Here is a 26,230-nt window from a genome sequence, read left to right on the forward strand (position 1 = left end):
CTTCCCACATTCCGCACATTCGACACAAAAAATGTTTAGGTTAGATATTATTATTAACGATTGAGAAATCTGTTTGGAATCAGTTTGGATTTGTTGAAAAGAATCGGTTCAATAAATGAATCATTCTGTCGGACATCACCACCACAACAGATATATCAGTGAGCACAGTGGTTCGGCTGGTGTTTGGAAGGTGGACTACGTATTTCTTGCCGAAGCACCACTCTTCTTCCGCACGAGGTAAACGGTTATCGGGAAAGGTGTTAAACAGGGCTAACGGGGGTTGTTTACCTAGCTTCTGCTTTCAAAGACCGCTATTAGTTGTGCCCACCCTCTGTTTGTCTGCAGCTGTTGCTGAACACTAACGTGACCTTCCTGAGGCTGGACGGAGCTGAGGTTGTTTGAAATGTTCAATTCTTCTTTAAAAATAGTGTAGCAGTTCCATTCTGTAACCTCGAACTTGAACGTTAACAGGATGGAACCGCTCCGTCTTTTAAGGTGGAACGGACAATTCTAATTAGAAAATAATTCCAGGCTCCTTGAGGCTGGTGATGATGGCTAAAAACACCCCGTATTTTAGCAATATTCTGACTCGGGTTGGATCTCAGAAGCGTGGTGATGTGTTAATAAAAAGAAAGAGCATAGATAAATGCCTGTATGTTAATTATTCTCAATTTTGCTGTGCAAAACCCTCTTACGTAGATAGTTAACCTATCTTAGGTGTTTAATTTTGCATCCTCGTCAGTGTTACATGGTTACAGGAGAGGTTAGCAGAATTACAAAAGAAATGTCAGTTAACAGTTATTAGGTATACAGCAGCAAAACTTTCAGTACATACAAAATACGTTGTTGCTTCCTTATGATAAAAAATAAGGATTAATTTCCCCTTTTTCATTTTCAACACGTGTTGTTTAACACAAGTTTTTATTAGGCCTTTTAAAAAATATTTTTAATCATTTGCCTTTTTCCAAAATCTATATGACAAACAAGACTAAGAATTTTAGAGTCATTGGAAATCAAAAAATTATTGTATTAGAGAACAATTTAATATCCGTACTGAACTATGCTGAAGTTGTTCCTCAGAGTGATGTTAAATTTTCTGTGAAAATGAGCCCTACAATATCATACCACATATTAATATTGAAAATGTGTATATATTACATTTTACATGCTCCTGTTGCTCAATAGTGCAGGTCAGCAGAGGGATAGCCAAAGAGTGATGGACGGCGGTCTATCTAAACCCCAAGAGTTTCTCAGCTACAGTCCTACAGCCCTCTTCTCACAGTGAGAATCATTTTGCATGGTGTGTCTCTTAAGTGTGTCAATGCGCCCTGACCCCATTCACAATATGGCAGTGGGACAACAAAGCGCATTAAACTGCTTTGTATGCTTGTAAGTTTAAGTAGCTAATATCACAAAGCCTCCATTGTTTGTTGAATTCACTCGCTGTGTTCAATTCCACTGTACTTAAAAAAAAAAAGGCAGACAGAACATAAGCTGCATGAACTGAGACCAAAGCAAAAACAGCCAAGCTGTTGTTTTTGTGGTATGTTTGAATTTCTGATGTAACACAGTTTTGTGCTCTCAGCTCATTTCTTTCTCTTGTAATGTTTCACAGAGTGTAATCTACTGAACGTTACAAGAGCACAAACCTTAAGGCTTTGGAAAATGGAGGAAAATTACTACACTGTGCAGTTTTCCTACAGCATGTTGCTATATTTCCAAGCTTTCATGGTGACATTGCACCTTTAGGAGGCCCATGTCAAGCAGTATAAGGTGCAAACTGCAGTGAATATCCTTTAGCAAAATTCTAAATTATTTTTCCAGGTTGGGACAAGCCATTGGCTCAGCACAGCTAATGGAAGCTCTACGGGAGGGTCCATGGAAGAGCCTGAGCTCAGGAAAGAAGGTGGCTCTGGCTGCTGGCCTTTCGGTGGGAGCCACAGTAGGCTATATCATTTACAGACACCTCAGGAGCTGCAGTGGTAAGAGACCTGTACCTGCTTCTAAACCTGATCCTAAGGTACCTGGAGTTTTTCTGCTTCAACACAGCCACTTTAACTTAGAAAGGGTTGTAATGGAGCTTATCCGGTGTCTTGGGAGCAGGAAGGACACTAATGTGTCAGACAGGCAGTACTCCAGGACTAGTCTTGGGAGCCACTTATTCCAGCTTACATTTAGTAATTCACAGGCCAGGCAGGACCAATATGTTTGTTTGTTTTTTCCTTTGTAGCAGAACAGAACATTACCGAGCAGTCCAAGCTTTCTTTGTCCCTTGATGTATACAGATCTATTGCAAGGCATCAGAGCACCTTTCTGGACTTGGTCAGTGTCTGCTTTCACTGATTATTGACACTTAGAGTGCTTTTTTTTTTTTTTTTACCTTTTATTGTATGTCCCCTTAATCTATCAGTCAAAGAATTTGATGATTCCTTTGCTTGATTTAACCTGTACACAATGAGTATATTATATATTTGTACATTCTCTAATCTGCACGTGTGGTATTAGTTTGTAATGTATGTACTATTATTATAATAGTTTTACAATACCTTAAATAACTATATTGTTTGTATAATTTGTGTATATTTGAGATAGAACTCTATACTGTGATGTGCTTTTGTTCGCATGTAGTTGAGTCCTTGAGAATTTTTGTTCTTACGGTTATAATGCTACTTTTGTATAGGTGAATCAGAAGTCGGGAGCTCAGATTAACGTGCTGCCGGACGGAAAGGATCAGAGCTCTGTCTGCTTTCTGCTCCAAGGCACAACTGAACAGATACTTCTAGCTAAGTGTGCTCTAGAGAAACTGGCCAATGACTGTGAGGTTATCACTGAAGTCATTGAGGTGCCACAGACTGCCTTTGGGCGAATCATAGGTATTTCACTGTATTTTATTAATAATTGCAGTGGCATTTTCTTCACTTTAATTATTCAATTTCCTTTAGTTCCAGGAAATGCCTGGGCAAATTGATTAAATTGTTCTTGTGCAATAGGTCGTGGGGGTGAAACACTGAAGTTAATTAACCGAACATCAGGAGCCCGGGTGAACTGTCCACGGGACCGCAGTCGCAGCTTGGAGGAAAAAGGCACGGTCACAATTTTGGGAACACGCCAGGAAGTACAGCGAGCTAAAGTAAGAATTTAGATTTAAGAAGGACACGAGTTACCTAGCATGCACTTGCTTTGCATGAATGTGCTTATTTCTTTTAAATGTGTTTCGATAGATAAATGCTGCTATTTTGACCCACCGTGACAAGAACAGTTTGTCAGTTTAGTTAAAACTTTGTATGTACGAATATAAGCTTCCATTACTGGTTAGTAATATTTCCTCAATGCTCCAGTGTACAACAAATGAAGCAAACATGAGATTTAATCATGTCTGTTTTTTGTATTTATAAAGAAGAGAGCCTGAATTGTTATTCCTGTTGTGCTTTTCTTAGGAGATGATCATTGAAAAGGTGTTTGAGAATGAGACTGTACGGAAGCGGATATGTCAGTCCTCGGCTCTGCGCCAGAAAAGAAGACACGCAGAACTGGAGCTAGTCTACAAATTTCAGGACCCAGAGACTGAGCTTATGCAAAACATTAACAAAGAAGATCAGCTCTCTCCATTGAGTTGCAAGACCAATGGATTTGCAAGCATTGGTGACCAAACAGGAGAAAATTCTCTTAAATCTTATGAGGATGAGATTCTGTCACCAATGTCACCACTAGAAATCTCAAAATTTGAAAGTAAGTATGTAACACTCACATTATTAAGACATAACACAAGTTGTCCCCTAAATTAGCTTCTTTCCATGTAAGACAATATTTGGGACTCTTTTGAATGGCGTCAAATAATTGCTGCCAGCATTGGCCTAAACATTCTAGGAGGTAGTAAATATTTTCAGTAAACCTTTGAAGCACACCTTATGGCATGTGCCAGTTCAACCAGGCAACAGGATTTCATGTGTTTTTTCTTTCAGTAGAACACATTTGGTGCTTTACCACTGCCTGGATTCGGCTCTACCGGCTTGGCTCGCTTCGCTTATAGCTTGCAGCTTTTCCACTAGCACAGCTCCCCCTGCAAAATCGAGCCTGTGACATTGCAAACCCCCGTCTCTAATGGGAATCATGGGCTTTGAAAACCACAACACCAACAGCAGTAAATTTGGGTTCTGTTTACTCATGGTGTATTCGCGTGGTGATTTTGTTTTTTTGGACTGAACTCAGCTCCGCGCCCCAGTTCTCACAGATCAGTTTTCCTTGTTGCACATCCAGCTTTCGCTGGAGATTTTCTTTGGCCATCAGCCCAAGGAGCATATAAACCTCTTCAAAAACACCACGAGGTAAAGTTACAAGCTGCTGTGAGTCCATTAAAAATAAATGTGATAACTGCTGCAACTTCAGAGATTTTACAAGCTAGTTTGTACTGGATTTGAATGAGCTCTGCATTTTGTAGTGACAGACATGTCTCTCTGGCCAATCAGTGCCCAGTAGGTTTTACACGTCACAATTTAGTACCTACTCTGCACTACACGGTTGGAACCTGGCGTGAGCAGGGATTGAAAAAGTGTTTCCAGGGACCAGAATTGGCCAGTGCAAAAGAGTCAAGTCATGTGGGTTCCATGCAGTTGTTGTAAACTTGTCTTCTGGTGGTTTCAAAGTGAAGAGAGGAGACCAGTCTGGATATAATGCTGTTTATTGAGTGCTCTGGTTGATCCTCAGACTGATCTCAGAATGATCTGGTCACAGGCTGAATCTCAGACTAATCTAATGGTTTGTAAGTGGCACACATCTTTATACCCATTTTACAACTTCACACAAGGATTGATCCTTTACCTAAACAGGATCTGGAAGCGCCAAGAACTGTCGTAAACATCATCTGAGTTCCTGGTGCTGAAATGTGTGAATGTGTGATCTCTAAAACAGTCCAAAATGTTATGGGAGAAATGGTACAATTCAGATCCAAAAACAAAATACAACACAGTGGAAAAGCACCAGTTGAGCGCACATTGAGGAAACTCACATTGCTCACAGTAATTGCAGAACAAATGGGGCATATGCATATTTCTTCCTTTTTTGTTGCTGTTGGCTGTGCCTAAATAGTTCAGAATCCTTATTGGGCATTGCTTTTAAATAGAAGCTACTCCATCTAGGGTTATCCATATTAGTTATTTGCTTGAATTTTTTGCTGTAGTGCTCATGTCATCCCCTTAACTCTGCTTCATTACCATAACCAATGTAGTTAAGTGAAAAAATGGTGTAATATCTGACCTGAATGTGTTATTCTCATCCTTCTTGACAGTTCCAAGTCCAGACCTGAGCTTCCAACCTGGTGAGCATTTGGAAGTGTATGTGTCTGCGTATGAGAATCCCCAGCACTTCTGGATTCAGATCATTGGTGTCCGGTCACTTCAGTTGGACAAGCTGACTGCTGAGATGAGCCGTTACTACAATGGAGACACACTGCAGGTCAGTGTAATTAATTTATTTTGATTTTGGATGACATATTTATCATCTTATACCAAAACATGTATATAATATTATCAAATACTTATGCATATAATTTAATTACTGTTGTCCATACTGTACAGGAGCACAGAGTGGAGTCCATTGTGGTAGGGGATATTGTAGCAGCTCCCTATAGGGACTATGGCACATGGAACAGGGCACGGGTGCTGGGGATTTTGGGCTCTGGTCTTGTTGACCTGTATTATGTGGATTTCGGGGACAATGGAGAGCTACCGCGGGATCAGCTACGCAGCATGAGGTATAAGACTTTTTCACCTCAGATAAATTTTGTTATCTGAATTTTTACATGTGTAAAAAAAATAAAATTAATATATATAAATTCTTTACTCCCTGTAGGAGCGATTTCTTGAGCTTACCTTTCCAAGCCATTGAGTGTAGTCTAGCAGGAGTGTGTCCAGCAGGTAAGCACTTGTATTTGTAATGTTTCTGTAGTTAAAAATACAGTTATGTCAAGCTTAGAACTGAATGGGAATGAAGATTTTTTTTTTGGCAGGAGAGGTCTGGACAGAAGAAGCTCTGGATGACTTTGATAGAATGACTTTCTGTGCTGAGTGGAAGCCTTTACTGGCCAAACTTTGCAGTTACTCACACTCAGAGATGTCCTCCTGGCCTAGTGTGAAGCTGTATGAAAACAGACAAGGAAAGGTCAACTCAGAGTGGCATTATAACACTTATACTTTTTAGGTTAACATGCCTTAGTATGTGTAGCCATTCAGATCTCACTGATTTACTTCTCCTCTCTTACTGTATTTGTAAGATTGTGGATCTGGGTGAGGAGTTGATTAATTTGGGCCATGCAGTGAGCTGTCAAGATGACGGGAGTGGGCTGAGAGATGGGGATGAGCCCAGATCTCTGCAGAAGATTTTGGTAAGATAGCACTCCATCACATGTTCAGATATATTACTTTGCTTTTGCCCATAAAGAACACACAGTTTTAAATTGTCTTTATTTTAAATGAATCAAACTTCAGCTGGTTCTGTTCTGTATTACATGTCATTTGCTGTGTTTTTTCATTCTTTTAATTAAACAGAAAATGATAAACACAAGACACAACCATTAAATATCACTGAGTGACATCATATAACATTTATATATGATCATTTATAATTATATATAAAACATAATTCATCACCTTAAACTTAAAAAAACCCTTTTGGTTTAAGAGGGGAACTAACCATGTTTCTTTTTGATCTTCTAAAGGATGACATGACTGGGGCAACCTCAGAGTTGAGCATGTCCTGCATAAGCTTGTCAGGTATGTTCCACAAGAACAGTTCAGGGCATGTGTGCAAAAAGACTTAGGATATTGTTTAAGGTTTTACAAGCCCACAGGTTCCCAACATTTCAGATTTTAGAATTTTCCCATTGCATGGCCAGATGTGATTTCTTAATGAGAATGTCTATGGACAACTGTTGGAAACTGTGAACTTAATGTGGTTAGAAGTATTTTTCTGTAAGAGGGGAAACAAACTAACTATGTTTTTTTTTTCAGCCAGCAATTAGCCTGCTGTTATTTATTGGAATTTAGTCTGGCTAAAAAACTCCCAACAAGTCTAATAAGGCGTGTATGTAAATGCACATACAATAAACATGAGCATTATCGCTTAAAAAGAAACAAAAAACACTGTCACCATATACATGTTCGACAGTGGTCCCAGCTGGAACCAAACAACACTATTTCCTTCAGCACGAACCGTGGCTGACCATGACCCTGAACTGGATAAGCGGTTACAGATAATGAATGAATGAACATCGTTTGTGTGTCTCTGGGGCTGCATTGGCCAGAGCCTCGGCTCATCGTTGGTTAGTTCTCAAGCTCAGCAGTACAGCTCAGAACTCAGCAACATTTACATACATATATTATATCTCTGAGAGATTTCACGCATGTCTTTGTGGTGGGGAGACATTTTGTGGCATTAGTGTGTTTATAAAACTCCATTAGAGCTGCACACAGCCACATTAATTTTAATGTGTTTTACCCTAACCTGATACGTTATATAAATAAGTAATTGTGATTTTTAAAATCAACAAATATTCTTGGTGATTGATCATTCATTCATTCATTCATTCATTCATTATCTGAAAGCGCTTATCCAATTCAGGGTCACGGTGGGTCCAGAGCCTACCTGGAATCATTGGGCGCAAGGCGGGAATACACCCTGGATGGGGCGCCAGTCCTTCACAGAGCAACACACACTCACACATTTACTCACACACTCGCACCTACGGACACTTTTGAGTCGCCAATCCACCTACCAACATGTGTTTTTGGACTGTGGGAGGAAACCGGAGCACCCGGAGGAAACCCACGCGGACACGGGGAGAACACACCAACTCCTCACAGACAGTCACCCGGAGCGGGAAGTGATTGATCATCTATAAATTAAATAACCAAGAAAAACACTGACACTGGTGTTATATGTGTGTGTATATATTATATACAAACAAAATTTGTGCTTCGTTTTTCATTTCTGCATTTATTACCTGCCCTCCATATTTTCTATGCAACACACTCACTTGCCTAGTTTCTCTTTGCTCTTGTTTTGGAACATTAGGGATTCGCCTCCACCAAAACCACTCTAAATATTTTAGTTATTAAATAGGTGATGAGTTTTTCACAGGCTTCTTTTATTGACTGTACACCAGATACTTAAAAAGGTGGAATTCGGGATGGGATTAAGATTCAGTGTACACATTAGCAGCAGTTCTTCCAGCATCAAAGATTAAACAAGTTGTAACATTTATTTGAGATCACATCTGGCCCTTCAAGTCTGGATGATGTGAGACATTGTGTAGAAATCAGCCATTTTGATGTTACTCACCCAACATTCTTGTTATATGTAGATCCATATAAACACCAACCATTAAAATGACATGTGTTAAGGTTCTACATATCCATGGGAGAAGAGACAAATGACATGTTCTTTGAGAAGCTGCCTGAGCTCTGTGGAATTAGAGCGAGCGGATGTAGACCAGAATGCTTCAGATATGCTCGTGCCTTCTTTGTCCCTCATGCCCTCCACACCATCTCTAAGCTTGAATGAGTTGGTCAGCCACGTCATAAACTCATCTAGCTCAGTGCTGAGCCTGCCAAGCTGCTCTAGTGTTCTGTCAGGAACACCAGCAAAGTCTATACCAGACTTCTCATCACCCATGCCATGTTCATCAACCTCTGTAAATGCAGTCGTGTCAGCACTGAGTTCTGTTAGTCTTAATGATGAAGTCTTCTTTGGTACATGTGACAGCAGCAATTTAACCACTTCTTCACCACAACCTGTGCGCCTGGATTTTTCTCCTAGCACATGCACTGAAAGTTCATGTAGCAGCATTACTAGCAATAGTAGTGATGGAATAAGAGGTGTATGGTATTACCTCACTTCCTCTCATGAATCCTCTGGGACATCACTCAACACCACAATGCCTGCATCGTCAAACACATCTTCCTATGCATCATCGTCAACCTCCTATCTGTCTGACTCCAGGGAAACGGCTTCTATTACCTCTGATTCCGTAATTTGCTTGAGCTCCGACACCTCAGAAAGTGTGGATGATGTGGAAATGACTGAAAGAGATGCATCTGAAATAACTGGACACAGACAAAAATACCAAATGCAGCTGTGTGGTGGCAGTGTTGAATCAAGTGATTGCAGCAGTCCCGGGAGTGACCTAATTTGCATTGGCTCTGAAAAGTCATTGTCAGACACTTCTGAAAAACTAGCTGGTAACTCCCATGCAAAGGAGGAGAATGACATGATCTGTGCTGGAAGCTTAAGTGAAGAGAAGGTTTGTGAACAAGCTGTAGTTAAAGAGATGATGGTGGGAGCTGAAAACAAGATGGGCAAAAATGAAGACACATTAAAAGGTGCTGCTGCTTTAATATAGTTTTATAACATTACTGGCCACTGGAGCACTGTGGGATAGATTTTAAAATCTAGAAGAAAATGTAATTTATATGAGGAAACGGTGGTTAAGAGGTTCACGGGCATGCCATTTTCACCATGTTAAGGGTTGATTCAGAATGGTGAATATTAGGGCTGCATCTAATTCTCATGTTTCATAAATGAAAGCAGAAATTGCTTATTGCAAAGCCACACCTCTGGGGTGTCCTGATTTTACAGAATGCATAATAATGTGGTTAATCGGTTGACTATATTTTAATAAATTACCTAGACTGTCCTATATAATGAATATTTGCAGTCCTAATGTTGTCCATTGTTTTATTAATATGAAACGTAGCAAATTTTTAGATTTACACAATACAGGGATGCATGTGGTATAGATGATACACACACATGAAAAACGTAAACTAAATTAAGGGGTGACAAATTGATAGGACAAGATTTGTCATCTGTTTAATTTTTTTTTTTTTTTTTTTTCCTCATCTTTTTCAGAAGTTGCCTCAATATCTGGAAGTGTGGACGATGTTCTTGAAGACGAGTTTAACTGATAAAAGACCAAAGACATGTATGTCTTAACTTCAGTGATTAAAGCTTAGTTTGCCTATAATTTAACATCTAATGTTAAAAATCTTGAATTTAAAAAATAATAATAAATTAAATTGCATTCATTGCTTTCTGTCATGATTAATTATTTGCCCCATTTCTTTGTTTCTTTCTTTTTCTTTCTTCCCTTCATTCCTTCCTTCCACAGACCACCTATGACCACCAAGCTGACATGGAGCTCTTGCTTCCCCATTGCAAATAGGAGCCTTACTTGAATGTGCTGTATGTTTTGTTTGTTTGTCTGTCTGTTGATTTGACGAGTTCTTAATTTGATCAGTAAACATTTTGCAGGCCCATTGTTGTGTTGCAACAATCTGCTTGAGAACAGTTAACTGGTGACCAGATGAGGCAATGCTCAGGGATTTTAATTATGTTAAATGCAGAACTAAACCTCAGTATTATCATAGTTATGCACTTGGGTTCTGCGACGTAAATAAAAGATTTGTTGTTTTGGAACAGTTTATCCACAACATTATACTGTTACTTATGTTGTGCAATTCGGGGTTTATGTGCTATCAAATAATATATAGATGATTTAAATAAATTAAAGAGTATTGTTCTATTCAGTTCCTCCTTTTTTCCTTCAGAGTAAATTAATTTTCAGCAATGAGTGAGGGTTGCATATCGTTTAAAAAGAATTCAGACGTGGAAGGCAACAAGCTTAGTTGATTTTTTTCCCCCCTATGTTACTCTAATTCAGCTAAACTGCAGGTCACCCAGCCAGCAGATAGATTTCTTCGTAACCTAGTATCTGTTCCCACTGTTAAAGTCATATTAGAAGACAAGACTCAACAGATTATTAATCATCAGCATATTTATTCTGAAAATCTTTGTGAATGTGTCCAGAACTGTTTCGTTTAATAAACTGATGAATGTTCTGTGATGTTTGTATTGTATGTGTGTGGCTCCAAGATTCAAATGCCACATGCTGGATAAATTAGCACGATAAACAACATGATGGGTTGTACTAGTTATACTTACTCATTAATATTTGATATAGTAGGTTGTCTATATGTTACACTGACCCAAGGACATCCTGAGTAGGAAGTACCAGTTAAAGGGGGGGGGGGACGAACGACACGTATTTGAATACTGAATAAGAAATGTTTAAAAAGATAATAAATCTGGACAGTACTACAAATATTTCAGTGTATTTAACTACTACAAAAACATTTTATTGGATTTTGGATCATACCATGATTCTTTTACTGTAGGTTCATTACAGATTTGTCAGTATAAAGAGGAATTTAACAGATTTTTATGTTATAAGTAATGTTATTCAAAGTAGTTTGATATGAAATGTACCTCTAAACACAAAATAATTGCAATAGTGTTTTTGGTGCCTGAAACATTGTTTACAATACACTGATATAGATTTCTGGCCTAAAACTTGAAATACATCCATATCAGTGAAGGGACATGCATGATCTAAGGCAATATAGAACAAAAATAAACCTTTTCCCAATGCCAGTCTTTTGCTATCAGTATTACATGTAAAACCAGAAGACACTGGTCATTGTTAATAGTAAATAAAGCATTTATATTTGTATGTGTTCACAACACTTAGGCGGTATACAACAAAGCAGGATTTTTCAGTTTAGCCAGATAATTAATACCCAAAATCAAGCTTGTCCAAAAGAAAAAGAGCTGAGGGGTAATTCATTTGGAGATTTTTTAACTTTATGCAGAAGTTAGCCAGGCAACTCTTAAAACATGCCTTGTGTATATCCCCTGGTTCCTGTCACTATAAAAACAGTTGGTATGATTTGTTTACAATGCACAATTTCATATCAACCGCTCTATGATTTTAAGGATGTGTGGCTGAACCGTATCGATCATTTGAGACAGCGTCCCAGTATCGGTAAAGTTCGGTTCTGCTCGTCTCCATTCGGCTCTTAAAACCCTCTCGCCCTATTTTTGTAATATCCGATGATGACGACACAGCTTCCTCACCAATAGTAAATAGGCACGGAGGCGCATGCGCATTTATTCAATAACAATTGTTGATAATCAGCTGGAGTTAAATATTTTATTTTATTTTTTATTTTGTGTTCCTCTTTCGGCGGATAATTCCACCACGAAACCTCCGGGATAATTGTGGGTTATTTGGAGTACAGAATAACTGGCTTTAGGAGACGATCTTACATGAAGGGCTAATGGAAGACGCTCGGGATTTGGTGAGAGTGAGTTTGTGCTTCCTTGTTTCGGTTGTGAATCTCCTTTGTTTTGTACGAAGCTCAAGTTGGCTCCTATTTCACCAGCTCCTTATTGAAATTTTTCATTCCACCTTAAATAGTGTAGCACTTACATGCAGTGGCTGAGACACTACAATGTAACAGCTTCGCTATTTAAGGTGGAACGGAAAATTCGAACAAGAAGCTGGCGAGTAAGAAACCCACCTCGGATCCGTTTTGTTTTGGTTGTATCCAGCAAAGCTAATGTTAGCTACACGACAAATTTAGTCGCATTCTTATAATAAAAAGCAGCTAAATGCAATTTTGCACATTTTATTTTAATATTTTAAGTATATTTCTTTCTTTAAACCTTTATTTTGTGTTTTGTGAAGCCCAAGGCCCTTTATAAAGCTCGCTAATCTGCTGATAACTGGCTTTAATCCAGCAATGTTCACAACACAACAGAGGCGCTGCTGACCTGTTGGATGAATTACACACTTGCTGTGTTGATCTAGTGATTTAGACTCAAATCCCTCCCCATTTTAATGGCACTAGGCAGCTGGGTAGAGTATGCTAATTTTAATTTATGAGAAATTCTGTAAAAATGTGTGTTATAGCTCAGCCTATTAATATTACTGAGCCGCATAATAGTCGCACAGTACATTTCCATTTACACATCCATTTTTTAACATTTACAGCGTTTAGCAGATGCTCTTATCCAGAACGACTTACAAAAGTGCCTTTTTCTTTTTAAAGCCCATTGTAAAATGCAAGGAAATTTGGACGTTTTATATATTCCTAATATTGGTAAATTAATTTAAAATTAGTCAGGGCTTTCTTATTTTTCTGTTAAAAATTGTATCTACATTTAGGATACGTTTGCACATTTTTACTGCACAGATAACATTTATTTCCTTTACGTAACCTAAGGAAAATTCTTTCACATTGATTTGCAATAAATAAAAAGAAATTGCGCACAATTTACAGAAATCTAGGTAGACTATAGGTTACCAAAATTGCCTTTGAAAATTAAATGAAAACAATTTTACAGGCACTGATACAGGTTTTGGCATCAATTTAACCTGACCTCACACTTCTATATATTAATGTTGTTGGGGTTTTTTTGTCGTTGTTTTGATTTGATATGAAGCACATAATGGAATTTGTTTGCATCTCCTGCTTAACTGGATAAGGTTTTCCACACATTTATTTTACTATGGTGACCAGACGTCCTCTTTTACCCGGACATGTCCTTTTTTTTTTTTAGATTTAAAAAATGTCCGGGCGGAATTTCACAAGCGTTCGGGATTTTGTTTTTCTAGAGCTTACATAGAACTTAGATAAGCGTTTCGTTCACAAACTAGTCCCGCCCTCCCCTACTCCGATTGGTTCGCTTGAGTGAGAAGGGGGCGTGGTAAAGTAGCCTAAAATCTTTTGATTGGACGGTCTGACTGTAGAGCTACCGTTATTGGTCGATAACCTTCTCTGTAAACATTTAATTGGTCAGTCTGCACGTCAGTAGTCGTCCACCCCCCCCCCCATCTCAGATCTGGTCACCCTAATTTTACACTAGAAAAATACACATTTTACATGGGTACAAGACTACAAATGATTTATTTGCCGCAGTAACCAGGTTCCTGATTCATAACTTATAAATCAGCTGTGATTAACTGATGTGGATTAGTTATAAGATGTTACCTTATTTAATGGGGTGTAAATATTAAGCAGTATCTTGATGTTTTTGCTGTTTTACTCAGTGTATTTTTTTGGTTGCATGTTCAAATTACTTGCTGTTTTTAGGAATTCTTTTACATAAATTTAATGTAATCCAACAAATGCCTTTACCAGAATATCAGAACACTGTGGCAAATGTAAATTAAAAATGAATGCATTGATGTGTAAATCATTTTAAACACTATATTCAGTTGAAAACAATACGCCAACCATATTTTAAAAGTTGACACTGAGACCTGTTTTGAAATTGATGTCATCAGCACAAGCTGATGGAGCAAAAATGAGTGGTAAAATGATTTACTACAAAATTCCAAAAAAGGGGGATTAATTGGCAACAAATCATTCTTTTAAAAGAACATCTAATTCATTCATTGTCTGTAACCGCTTATCCAGTTCAGGGTCGCGGTGGGTCTGGAGCCTACCCAGAATCACCGGGCGCAAGGCAGGAACACACCCTAGTGGGGCCGCCAGTCCTTCACAGGGTGACACACACTCACACATTCACACCTAGGGACACTTGTGATTCGGGACACAAGGAGAACACACCAAACTTCTTACAGACAGTCACCCGGAGTGGGGCTTGAACCCACAACCCCAGATCCCTGGAGCTGTCCGACTGTGACACTACCTGCTGCGCCACCATGCCACCCTAAGAACATTTCAGAGAGGCTCAAACTTTCAGAAATAAAGATGAGGAGGAAATCACCACTATGTGAAAAATTGCATGAGCACATGAACTATTCAAGAATTAGGATGCTCAATTAAAAAATGTGGGGAAGTCATCATATATGGTACATAATATCATTAAAGTTTCAGGAAATCCAAATTTAGAAATTTCTAAATGCCTGGGAGAAACCCCAAACCAATATTGGCTTGCTATGTTTTTTTGGGATCTCAGATATCTTTGCATTTAAAAAAAAAAAAAAAAAAAATCCCTTGATTCTACATTTTAGGAAATATCTGCAAATGTCAAGTTCGTAAACTCTGTCATGCACAGAAACCATACCTATATAAACAGGATCCAGGCATACCTATGCCCTTGCTGGGCCTGAGTGCATTTCAGATGGACTGAGGCAAAGTGGAAAACTTTCCTGCAGTCCAATAAATAAAAATACATTCATTCATTCATTATCTGTAAGCGCTTATCCAGTTCAGTGTCGCGGTGGGTCCAGAACCTACCTGGAATCATTGGGTGCCTGGAATACACCCTGGAGGGGTCACCAGTCCTTCACAGGGCAACACACACACTCACTCACAACTACGGACACTTTTGAGTCACCAATCCACCCACCAACGTGTGTTTTCGGACCATGGGAGGAAACCGGAGCACCCGGAGGAAACCCATGTGGACACAGGGAGAACACACCAAAGTCCTCACAGACGGGACTTGGAACCCACAACCTCCAGGTCACTGGAGCTGTGTGACTGTGACACTACCTGCTGTGCCACCGTGCCGCCCTGAATCAAAATGAAAAATTCTTTTTGGAAGTCAAAAATTCTGCCTCCTCTGGGCTAAAAAAAGATGTGGGGCAGCCAGCTTGTTAGTGCACATGCTATGGGTTGCTTGCACATTTTTGAAGACAGTTAATGCTGAACAGTATTTACAGGTTGTGGGGCAACATGCTACCATCCAGACAAAATCTTTTGCAAGGAAGACCTTGCTAATATTCACAAGCCATATAACGCCAGCTCATGTTTTGCATGGATTACAAATGAAGCGCCAGTCCATCACAGGACACAACACGCTTTTGTGTAGACAATTCACCCACCAAATGTGTTTTTGGACTGTGGGAGGAAACCAAAGCATGCAGACACAGGGAGAACACACCAAACTCCTCTCAGTCACCCAACCTGGTGCAGTGTGACAGCGACACTATCTGTAGCGCCATTGTGCTGTCCAGCATCAAATAAAAAAATGCACAAATATTTAAAAAAATTTTAATGTTAATATTTTCAACATTTCAAATTTGATGATTTTAATATCATTGCATTTTGTTTTTATTTACCTTTTGAAGACTGTACCAACTTTTTTGGAAATGAAGTTTATGTAATATTTGTGTTTTTGGAGGGATTTTAGTTGTTTGTTTGTGTTAGGTTTTAAACTGTATTGCTTTTATTGTCCGTGTTGCAGGCGGAGCGCAGTTCGCGCACAGAGCGAAAGAGGAGAGACTCATTCGGGATGTTTGATGGCTATGAGAGCAGTGAGGAGTCGAGCAGCAGCACCAGCTCAGAGGACAGCGAAGATGAAGTGCGCAGTATCCCTCCAAGCCTGCCCATCATCAAGAACAATGGACAGGTGTACACTTATCCAGATGGAAAAGCTGGCATGGGTAAGTGATACCTCTTTATTTTTTACTCCAAAACTTAAAGTCGTCCTTCTGGGCCAACTCCGAGTATATGGCTATTCTGGCCCAATATAAATAACTCTAGTTAGTCTGTAAATGTTGATGTTGATACATAAACATTTACACAGTATACAATAAGTGTAGAACCACCTGGATTAGCATTACAAGGAATCTAACATATTTACCTTTTAGAACAGTAGTTTCTTCAGAGATCACCTCTGATTTCCCTGCTTCGGATGTTGTAGTTGGTCACATAGTAAATCGTGATCGTTTTATGTTTATTAATTATTTGTAAATAAAAATTAACAGCTTGACAAATTTAAAATAGTATATTTTATGAACAAGACCCATGATTTATTTCCCCTCCATACCGCAAAAAGTGCAAAGTGACAATAGCTCTTAAGCAGGGAACACCCTTGTTTTCGAGGATGTTGTGAATGCTAACATGTATGCGTACTGATCGTTATGTTCTCTTTATTTTGCTCTTTTAAAGCAACTTGTGAGATGTGTGGAATGGTTGGAGTACGAGATGCTTTTTACTCAAAAACAAAGAGGTTCTGTAGTGTTTCCTGCTCCAGAAGCTATTCCTCCAATTCTAAAAAAGCCAGCATACTGGCAAGACTTCAGGCAAGTTTTTATCATTTTTATTAATTAATTTATTTATTTTTTCACTGATTCAACAGTTACCATGCTTAAATTAGAACATACATTTAATTTTGCATCTGCTGTACGTTTTGTTTCCCCAAAGGGTAAACCACCAACGAAAAAGTCTAAAATCTTACAGAAACAGCCCCTAATGGCAAAATTGGCAGCTTATGCACAGTATCAAGCAAATCAGCAGAACCAGTCTAAATCAAAATCAGGTGAGATTACCATCATTCCATAGATACCTCAGATTTTAGCACAAACGTTTTATGATATTACACCACAATAATGATATTTTTACAAGTGAAATGCTTTTAAATGGGATCAAAATATATTAGATTGTCATAAGAATTTAGTAAAACTATTGTCTGTTTCTAGTTATGTTTCTTGATTAAAGCATATTTAGCAAGTTATTGGTAGATCATTTCTATTTTATGTAAAGTAACTTGCAACTGAGAAAAGATGGCGTATAATGTGATTTTAAGGCCGCACAGAAACTTTCATTTTTTTAGCCTGCAGCTGACATTTGGGTTTTTGGAGAATTTCTATTTATGTCTGTTTTTCACTTCCCATAGTGGTTCCTGTTGAGGACTTTGACTGGGGTAGATACATTTGTAGCAATAACCTATTTGGAGCACCAGTAAGTTGTTTTAAGCATGTAAGTACACCCTTTACTCACTGGTGCTTTTAAGTTTTGTGTTATTCTTAAAAAATAAAAAGTGGTAATTATGTATGTTCTCATCCTATATTTTTGTCTTTAACAGATACCCATAGGTGCTTTTTGGAGTGATGTCACTGAGGGTGTGAGGGTTGAGGTCCTCAATTCTGACACACACCTATCCACCAAAGTTTACTGGATAGCAGGGATTGTTAAATTGGCAGGTGAAGCCAAATTTAAACGGAACAGAGTGTTCCTTCTCTCACAGTTTGATATGGAGCCAAATTTTACAAGAGTTATAAGAATGTATTTCTTCTCCAATTTTACTTCAAGGTTTTCGAGCACTTATACGTTATGAGGGATTTGATAATGACTCAAGCCATGACTTCTGGTCTAACTTATGTGTACCAGAAATCCATCCTGTTGGATGGTGTGCCTCAAATGGAAAACCCCTGGTACCTCCCAAATGTAAGCAGTTAGTACAGCTATTCAAGTGTAATTTGGAAGCTAAACTTCATTGGCTGGCATGACTTGACTTTTCCTTTTCTCTTTGTAGCTATCCAACACAAGTACGCTAACTGGAAAGCATTTCTTGTGAAGCGACTCACTGGAGTGAAAACTCTCCCACCTGATTTTGCTACAAAGGTAAGCAACTGTTTCATGCATTCTGGAAATTCATACCTCCAAAAGGTTTACAGTATTTATAGTAAATTTATAGCTGAATGTCAGTGCAAAAAGATTTTATCTCAAGTAATTTTGAAGCATATGTATTGGTTCAAAATTTTCATGCTGGACACCTGCTGTGTTCAAGTCATACAGTAAACTTAACAAAAATGGAGATGCACATTTTTCTTTGGCCCGACATGATGTGTGTCTTGACGTACATGTGGGCAAGAATGAGAGTATATAAAATCTTCAATTGCAAAAAGTCGTAATTCGATGATGATTCCCACTCTTAGTCTGAACAACAGGCATGTGATTAGATGGACATCAACTGCATTTTTAGACGAAGAAACAACTCTGCATTAATGCCTTTGATATGGTTTAATTTGCAGGTGCAGGAGACCATGCAGTACCCTTTTAAGAAGCATATGCGAGTGGAAGTGGTGGACAAGACTCACCTGTGCCGGACACGCGTGGCGCTGGTGGAACAGGTGATTGGAGGCCGCTTGCGACTTGTTTATGAAGAGAGTCAGGATGGCACAGATGACTTCTGGTGTCACATGTACAGCCCACTCATCCATTGTATTGGCTGGTCGAGGAGTATTGGACACCGCTTTAAAAGATCTGGTCAGTTGGCACTGACACTAACCAAACTGCCCTTGTGCTTTTGGTTATCGTATTTCCAAAACATATTCTTGAATATTGTTATGTTTAAAGTAAATCATTATTTTATTTAGATGTCTCAAAGAAAATCGATGGTCTGATGGATGCCCCTGCCCAGTTATTTTTGAAGGTAATTTCAGTTCATTTTGTTTTTTACTCACAAGAGCTCGGCTCCAGTTTTCTGATAGGTGACTGACAAGTGTTTGCCTACTTTTAATAATTCCAGGTGAAGGATGTGGACCAGAGTGGAGACTGGTATAAAGATGGCATGAAGTTAGAAGCAATAGACCCTCTCAATCTTTCAGCTATATGTGTTGCTACTGTAAGAAAGGTAATGCATAGAAACTACTGTGAGTCAATGTATATATCTAAATTATGAAATTAAGAATGATATGTTTGAAGCCTCAGGCAATTTTGGAGTTGGCACTTTCTTCTGTCTTAGGTTTTGGCAGACGGTTACCTCATGATTGGGATTGATGGCTCAGAGGCAGCAGATGGGTCTGATTGGTTCTGCTATCACTCCACCTCGCCTTCTATTTTCCCTGCAGGCTTCTGTGAAATCAACAGCATTGAGCTCACACCCCCAAGAGGTAACTTGTTTTCTTTTTATCTGTTCACACCTGTCTCCCACAAACCATTGATTAGATTGTGTTAATTGTAAATCTTGTGCTTGATTTGCAGGGTACACCAAACTGCCATTCAGATGGTTTGACTACCTCAGAGAAACTGGCTCAATAGCAGCCCCTGTGAAGCTCTTTAACAAAGTAAGTGTCACATAGAATGTGGGGAATAAAAGCTCCTGAATCATCTGATATCAAAAGTCTTCTTATTTCATCTGTTTTCATTTTTAATTTTCGGATTTTGCATGACTCTCTGTAGTTGTCTTCAAAAAAATGATTTAAGCCCACGTCCTCTTGTGTATTCTGCAGGAAGTCCCAAATCATGGTTTTCGTGACGGGATGAAGCTGGAGGCAGTAGACCTGATGGAGCCACGCTTGGTGTGTGTAGCCACTGTTACCAGGATTGTTCACAGACTCTTGCGCATCCATTTTGATGGCTGGGAGGATGAATATGACCAGTGGGTGGACTGTGAGTCTCCAGACCTTTACCCAGTGGGCTGGTGTCAACTCACTGGCTACCAGCTACAGCCGCCTGCTGCACAGAGTGAGTGTCTGGTTTAGAATATCACTGTGCATCTGTAATGGCTACAAAAGCAAGCATACATGTAGGTTTAATTAAGTTGTGCTATTAGAATCAGTTAATCTGCTTCTTACTGTATAAAATAACTCTAGTATAGTTCTGCAGTGATTAGTTAACAAAATGGTTTGCTTAATAGCACAGATGTAAAATATTCTATGCAAATCAATTAGAGCTTCACATAGGGGCCACCACACTCTCTTCCTACCGGCAGCCACAAAATTCCTGTTGAATCCTACACCTCAACACTAAGGTTGCTGTGGCTGTTTATGATCTGATCAGCAACCGGCTATCCTTAACAACTACGGTTACTCATTGAGCCCAGCCCATGAGTACCCAAACCACCCACTGTATCACTAGCTCTTGACAGGGGTCATCAGGCAGGCACCTCCTCTCATTGGTGTTTCACTGAATTAAGCCCACAACACCTCCAGAAGGCACAACAGTGAAGTCTTGTGTCCCAGGCCCACCCCCCTCTACAAGCCAGATTTACAGTCCTACCTTACCCTTTACCTCAACAACTGTAAATCCACACTGGCCTCCCTGGTGACTAAGGCTGTACCTAGCCCCACTGGCACCGTTAATGCATGCTCAGTGCCACCAGTTCCATGTGAACTTTACACGTCTACAGTGCATTTTCCCCAAGTAGTCTGTGCTCTCCTTATACACAACCCCTGACTAGACCTTTCAGCTGTTTCTGATAACTCCTTCACAGCTGCCCTTAGTTACCGGCCCCTGATGCCTGATGATCTGCACCAGTCTTACATGTGCCCACCCGCGTTCCCTCACCTCAACCGACAAGTCTGCATACTTCAGCTTCTTCTTTTCGAATGCTTCATCTACTGCATCCTCAAATCTGTTTAGTTTCAGAGTAGAGCACCATGTCTGGTCTCAGTGTAGTTAACACAATGCACTTTGTTGGTGGACGTAGAAAAACAGCTGCAGGCCCCAATGTCCAATCTCATGCTACACCCCATCTACTAATATTTGCAGCCTGCACACTTTCTCAAAAACATTCCGCTCACGCACAAAGCTAACTATTTTATTACTACAGCTACTCGTCAGTGCATTAACTTCTAGCCGTTTGCTCTCCAACAAACATGCTAAAAGCCTTAGCACCTGATTCTCCATGTATATCAACCCTGTGACAAACTAACTTTACAAGCTGATAGTATATGCTTCAGTGTGCCAAGATTAAAGCACAGACAGTGTGCAGTCTTTCTTAAATATATAACAATATATATATATATATATATATAAATTTCAATATATGAAAGTAAAAATCATTTGCTCAATCAGCTCTATAGTTGAGACCAAAAGGTTTACACACACACAAAGACTCTGAAATGTTTTGTTTCATGGTACTATACGGTTTGTGAATCAGTTAAGATAAGGTATCATTTCCAAAAGCCTCAATACAAACTTTTAACTTCAGTTGTGTATGTATTTTAGTAAAAACATATTTATAGGAATCTTAAATGTCAGATTGCATAAATGTTCAGTTATTTATATTCTGTAACCACAAGTCATCACTAAAAAGATTTTACTTTCCGGACCTGGTTTACTCGTATGCATTTTCAACATTTGTAATAAGGAGTTTCATATGAGGAGCCAGTTTTGTTCATTTTGATTCTCATTGTTCACTAATGAATTATTTATTCCATGTTATTTTCTTTCTCAGCCACAAGAGAAACACCTCCTAATGTGACAAAGCAGAAAAAGAAAGCTCAGCAGTATAAAGGACAAAAGAAAAGTAAGGCTCTTTATATTCAGCACACTTTCTACTTTCTTCCTTTTCATGTCCTCTTTCCATGCATCTGCCACAACCTACAAGGCAGTGCTTATAGTTTTAGGATGGTTTCTTGGTCTGGTTTGGTCTGGTCTGGTCTGGTTTGGGTGTATTTTGGTCACATATTAGTGGTAAAGGTGTCCCTCTGAATCCTGATGAAGTGCAAAGTTAATAGAGTAGAAGCCCATATGTACATGATCAGATCTAAAGACTGATCCGACAGCACGATAATCACTTTGTGAAGAAAAGAGGTGGGTTAACTGTAAGGATGGAGGGGAGAATAATATAGCCCAGTCAATAGGAAAGGAAGGTGCTTGGGTGTGGAACTCTGCAGTTTGGGGGATGCAGTTAACTTGGGTAACCTCAGTCTGGCTTGGTGTTTAGAAAGGAAGATTCCAGTTGGGAGGAGACCAGTCGGGTTTGGTGGGTCTCTGAGGAGGAGCAGTTTCTCAGACGATGAAGAGCAGACTCCACCCCATTTTGTGCCCCACTCGTCTGGGTCCAGACGACCTCCCACCTCAGGTGTGGAGCGCAATTGCTCTCTCAACTCAGGTAAATTCATGCTTAATTCCTCTGGGCAGGGGTGCTGTTCTTGGTATCGTGTGGGAGACATGCCAGGGAATGACGGAAAGTACACAAAGACCTGCGTGTTAGATTTCTTGGTGGCTCATATAATGTAGGAAACGCATGTAATTTAAACATGGCTTTGGATTAGATGCTCAAAAGCTGAAGGGCCTTGGCCTTGAGCATGGTGTGTATTTATTGCTTCTATAATACACACACACACACACACACACAATACTGAATTAACACAAACCTTTTTAGAGTGAGAATGATCTGGCTGTTTTGTTTGTTTTTTGTTAGAGGCCTCGCTGCAGCTAAAGGAAGAGACTCCAGAGGTGGATGAGTTCACCTTCTCGCAGGGCATTTCGGACCAAGAGAGCAACGGCTCTGGCGGTTATTACATCAAACAAGAGCCATGAGCCCAGGCCCTGATGGAGCCTCACCTCACTGCCAACAGCACTGGAAGAGCCCATTCAGAGCGATGCACATCAGGACCTGGAAGAACAGGGTCACTTTTTTTCCTCTTCCACACCAGGTCTTTTTCTTTTCAGGTAAGAGCTGACGAAAAGACAATTCAGTAACAGTTTGTTGAGGATTTTCTTTGGAGCGAGAATATTCTTGATTTCCTGACTTTGATCAATTTGCCAGATGGACTTTTTCCTCAGTGTTCATTGTACTTGAAGTTTATTTTTATTATTTTTATGACTCTTTTTTTTTCTTGTAACTTTTTTCAGTAACATTTTCAAGACTATGTGTCTCATGCGCTGATTTATTTCAAAAAAAGCCCTTTTATTTGGATGGGTGTGCATTCTGTAAGAGCAGTAAAAATCTATATTGATCTATATTAATAAAGTATATCCATATATCTATGACATATTAACTAAATAGTAGAGTAGTGGTGCAAGGGTTAATATTACATATTGGTCATAAATTGTTCTGGTAAGAGGTATAGCCTAATGGAAAACACTGTCACATTTTGCACTACAGGGATGTAAAATGAAATGTATATCAGCCTGTGAAAATGTTGAAGTTACAGCTTTATTGTATTAAGTGGCAAATGTACACGATGTTGTAGTGGCTGAAAATACAAAACTGAGAGAGGGAATTTGCTCTAGTCAGCATTACGATATGCAAGAACATTTATTAGATAAAAGCTAACCTTGATCTATTATTCTCTTGGAGCCATTTTTATAAACTGGTCTAAGTATTCTATGAGCCACAGGAAAACATTATTAACAACAAAACACTACGTTGCCATTATGTTTGATTGAGTAGCACAGCAGAGAAACCTAGCGAAACTCCTGATCGATCATGCTGTATTTGTAGAATGTGAGATTTGAGTTAGTCTCTCATCTTTTATGATGCCAGTTTACCAGCCTCTCTGCTTGTGCACTGAACCAATGAGCGATTTAAGCCCATCCTGAGAGCAATCATCAATCCAATGTATTTTAATCATAACGTTCATTCCAGAATTAAGGTTTTTGTACTACCTCTTAAAGTGAGTTTTAAAAGATACCTAGGTTAAGGGTTCATGTGTAATCGAGTTGGTTTTGTTGATTGTTTAACTATACCATATTGCAATAGGTAGTTTTCACATACCATTGGAAGGACTATAATTCATCGTATGCAAAATAAGAATTTATTACTTCACATGCACTTGGGCAAACTATATATTACACTTTACAACTTACCAAACATTTATATTTGTAAGATAGTCCTTAAAAATGGAAGAAAAGATATGCAATAAATACAGTAATTCTATGTTTTACCATGTCTTACTCTTAAGAAAAAAAAAAGACACAACACACAAATATATACATACATTCTATAGACCTAAATCAAATATTCTTACAATATATTAAAAAACTGTGACAATTTTATAGAAGCTAGACTTGATCTTTCCCTGTTATGGCATATGTTGAGTGTATACAACCTAAATGTTATATATAAATACAACTGAAATTGTTTGCATAGTGATTTATCGTAATGTAACTATAATCTTTATCTAGTACCAGTAAGGCTGTTGGTGAATTCTCAGGAAACCTTGCATTTCATTGGCTTTCTTTTTTTTTTTTTTTGAGTCTTTTTGCTTGTTTAATTATTGAATCATGTTATCTTCATATTGACAATTGATGTGAATATCTTATATATATATATATATATATATATATATATATATATATATATAAACATATAAACAGACATTGATTTTCATTTTTCATTTGCAGTACCTCATCTAATAATGCAGAATTAAGAAGCTAACCAGAATATTTAACCCCTTTTAGTTGAGTTTAGTTCTGAAAGACCACACGACTGCATGGTTTGAGGTTATTTCTTGCTGATTCACTTCACAAAATCTTGAAGTGAATAGGAAATGGGAAAAAAAATATTTGCAGACTGTGCAGGAATGTGGTCTTTCTCAGACACTGATATCTAAATGAAACGGACCCATTTTATATTCTTCTATTGATATTTAGTTTAAATACATCAGATATTTAGGGTAATGTTTGAATGGGATATATTAGTCGGTTTCCATATATAATGGCCACATATGACATCCGTTGAAGCAATAACATTCTCTGCTACAATGTTGTCATATTTAATACTTTTGGTTGAAGTGATTGATGTTTTAAAATGTAAAACTTGTGAAAATAATTTCTTTTTCACTTCCATTAGACTGTTCACTTGTGGTCTTCTAAACCAGTCTGAGTTTTCTATATAGGCTATTCCTCCAAATCATAGCATCAGGATTAAGGTAAACACTGGTTTTGATGTCAGCTCATGTTGGTATTACTTTTCTAACGACCAAAATCACTTAATTGTTTGCATATATTAAGACGCGACTGTTTCGAGGCATGAGATTTTTGCTGCTACCCTCAAACGAATCTTAACACACCCTAACGCACAACTTCACCTTTAAAGCAAAACCTTTGTCAGCAAATTTGATGCCTTATCCTCTTTTTTCGATTTTAGACACAAAATTAAGGAATTTAAAAATGTAGTAGATTGATAATCATCAAGTGCATGCAGCAGTGTGAGAATCTGATCCAGAGCCAGTGCTGCGCTGGTCTTGAATACTAACACGGGTTTTTTGTGATATTTTCCCTGTCCTTAGTAATTACATCATGGTGCTATATATTTGATAACTCATTCATTTGATCTATGAGAGGAAATCAAGTCAGTAATTTTAAGGGGGAGACTGAACATAAAAGTGAAATATATTAAAATTAAAATTTGTATTTTGGATACAAGTAGCTAAATGATTTGTAATAATAAAACTGAACTAACATTAACCCTCATGGTACATAGAGGTGAGGGTTTTGGGTTTGTAACTTTTTGATAGAGTCTGTAAATGTTCTTTCCTCTGTTTCTTATGATCATTTGTGCCGTGATATTGGGTTTGATAGCTTATAATGTATATAATTCAAATGTGTGTTGGGGGAGCTGTTGTTGGTTGAGAATGTTCATTTGTTTACAAGCATTGCAAACTGTTTCCGCATGGCTGTGAAAATGTATCTATTGATTTTTTTTTTTTTTTTTTTTTTTTGTGAGGGTGGGGTATGTGGGCGGGGGGCATTTTACACTGAATTAAATGCTTTAAAAATTGTCTCTTCTATAATTTGTTTTTAAAGAAAATCATGTCTAGGGTCTACCTTTACCCTTCATTGGTAAACTGTCAGCTGAAAAAGATACAGGAGGTCCTCGTGTTACGTCAGTCCCGAGTTACGATGTTTCGTGGTTACGACACATCTCCCATTTACTGTATAAAGCTTTGTTTAGACTT

General features: G+C 38.5%; 2 protein-coding genes across 9 annotated transcripts; both read left to right on the forward strand.

Annotated features, from left to right (window-relative positions):
• Positions 1–87: 87 nt before the first annotated feature.
• On the forward strand, positions 88–11,110 carry tdrkh (tudor and KH domain containing). 5 transcript variants are annotated; one of them, XM_066666573.1, is made up of 15 exons: positions 88–237; positions 1,825–1,982; positions 2,234–2,322; positions 2,681–2,873; positions 2,991–3,130; positions 3,438–3,729; positions 5,285–5,451; positions 5,574–5,749; positions 5,848–5,912; positions 6,005–6,156; positions 6,269–6,379; positions 6,713–6,767; positions 8,397–9,374; positions 9,904–9,976; positions 10,163–11,107. In XM_066666573.1, exons 1-14 carry the CDS (start codon positions 116–118, stop codon positions 9,957–9,959), a joined length of 2,754 nt encoding a protein of 917 aa, XP_066522670.1. In that variant the 5' UTR covers positions 88–115; the 3' UTR covers positions 9,960–9,976; positions 10,163–11,107. The 5 variants fall into 5 exon arrangements, with proteins under 5 accessions (XP_066522670.1, XP_066522669.1, XP_066522674.1 ...); XM_066666572.1 differs by having other exon boundaries at positions 2,231–2,322; positions 10,163–11,105; XM_066666574.1 differs by lacking the exon at positions 88–237 and adding an exon at positions 258–393 and having other exon boundaries at positions 2,231–2,322; positions 10,163–11,105.
• A 907-nt stretch (positions 11,111–12,017) lies between these two features.
• On the forward strand, positions 12,018–25,982 carry mbtd1 (mbt domain containing 1). Of its 4 annotated transcripts, none has more exons than XM_066665989.1 (17): positions 12,018–12,197; positions 16,054–16,252; positions 16,761–16,894; positions 17,016–17,130; positions 17,488–17,570; positions 17,677–17,794; positions 17,904–18,038; positions 18,127–18,215; positions 18,626–18,860; positions 18,971–19,026; positions 19,123–19,227; positions 19,339–19,486; positions 19,578–19,660; positions 19,826–20,060; positions 21,775–21,846; positions 22,267–22,434; positions 22,747–25,982. In XM_066665989.1, exons 1-17 carry the CDS (start codon positions 12,171–12,173, stop codon positions 22,863–22,865), a joined length of 2,121 nt encoding a protein of 706 aa, XP_066522086.1. In that variant the 5' UTR covers positions 12,018–12,170; the 3' UTR covers positions 22,866–25,982. The 4 variants fall into 4 exon arrangements, with proteins under 4 accessions (XP_066522086.1, XP_066522087.1, XP_066522088.1 ...); XM_066665990.1 differs by having other exon boundaries at positions 12,018–12,191; XM_066665991.1 differs by lacking the exon at positions 22,267–22,434.
• Positions 25,983–26,230: the final 248 nt, after the last annotated feature.

Source organism: Hoplias malabaricus, chromosome 3, assembly GCF_029633855.1.
Source record: "Hoplias malabaricus isolate fHopMal1 chromosome 3, fHopMal1.hap1, whole genome shotgun sequence".
Classification (NCBI taxonomy): Eukaryota; Metazoa; Chordata; class Actinopteri; order Characiformes; family Erythrinidae; genus Hoplias; species Hoplias malabaricus.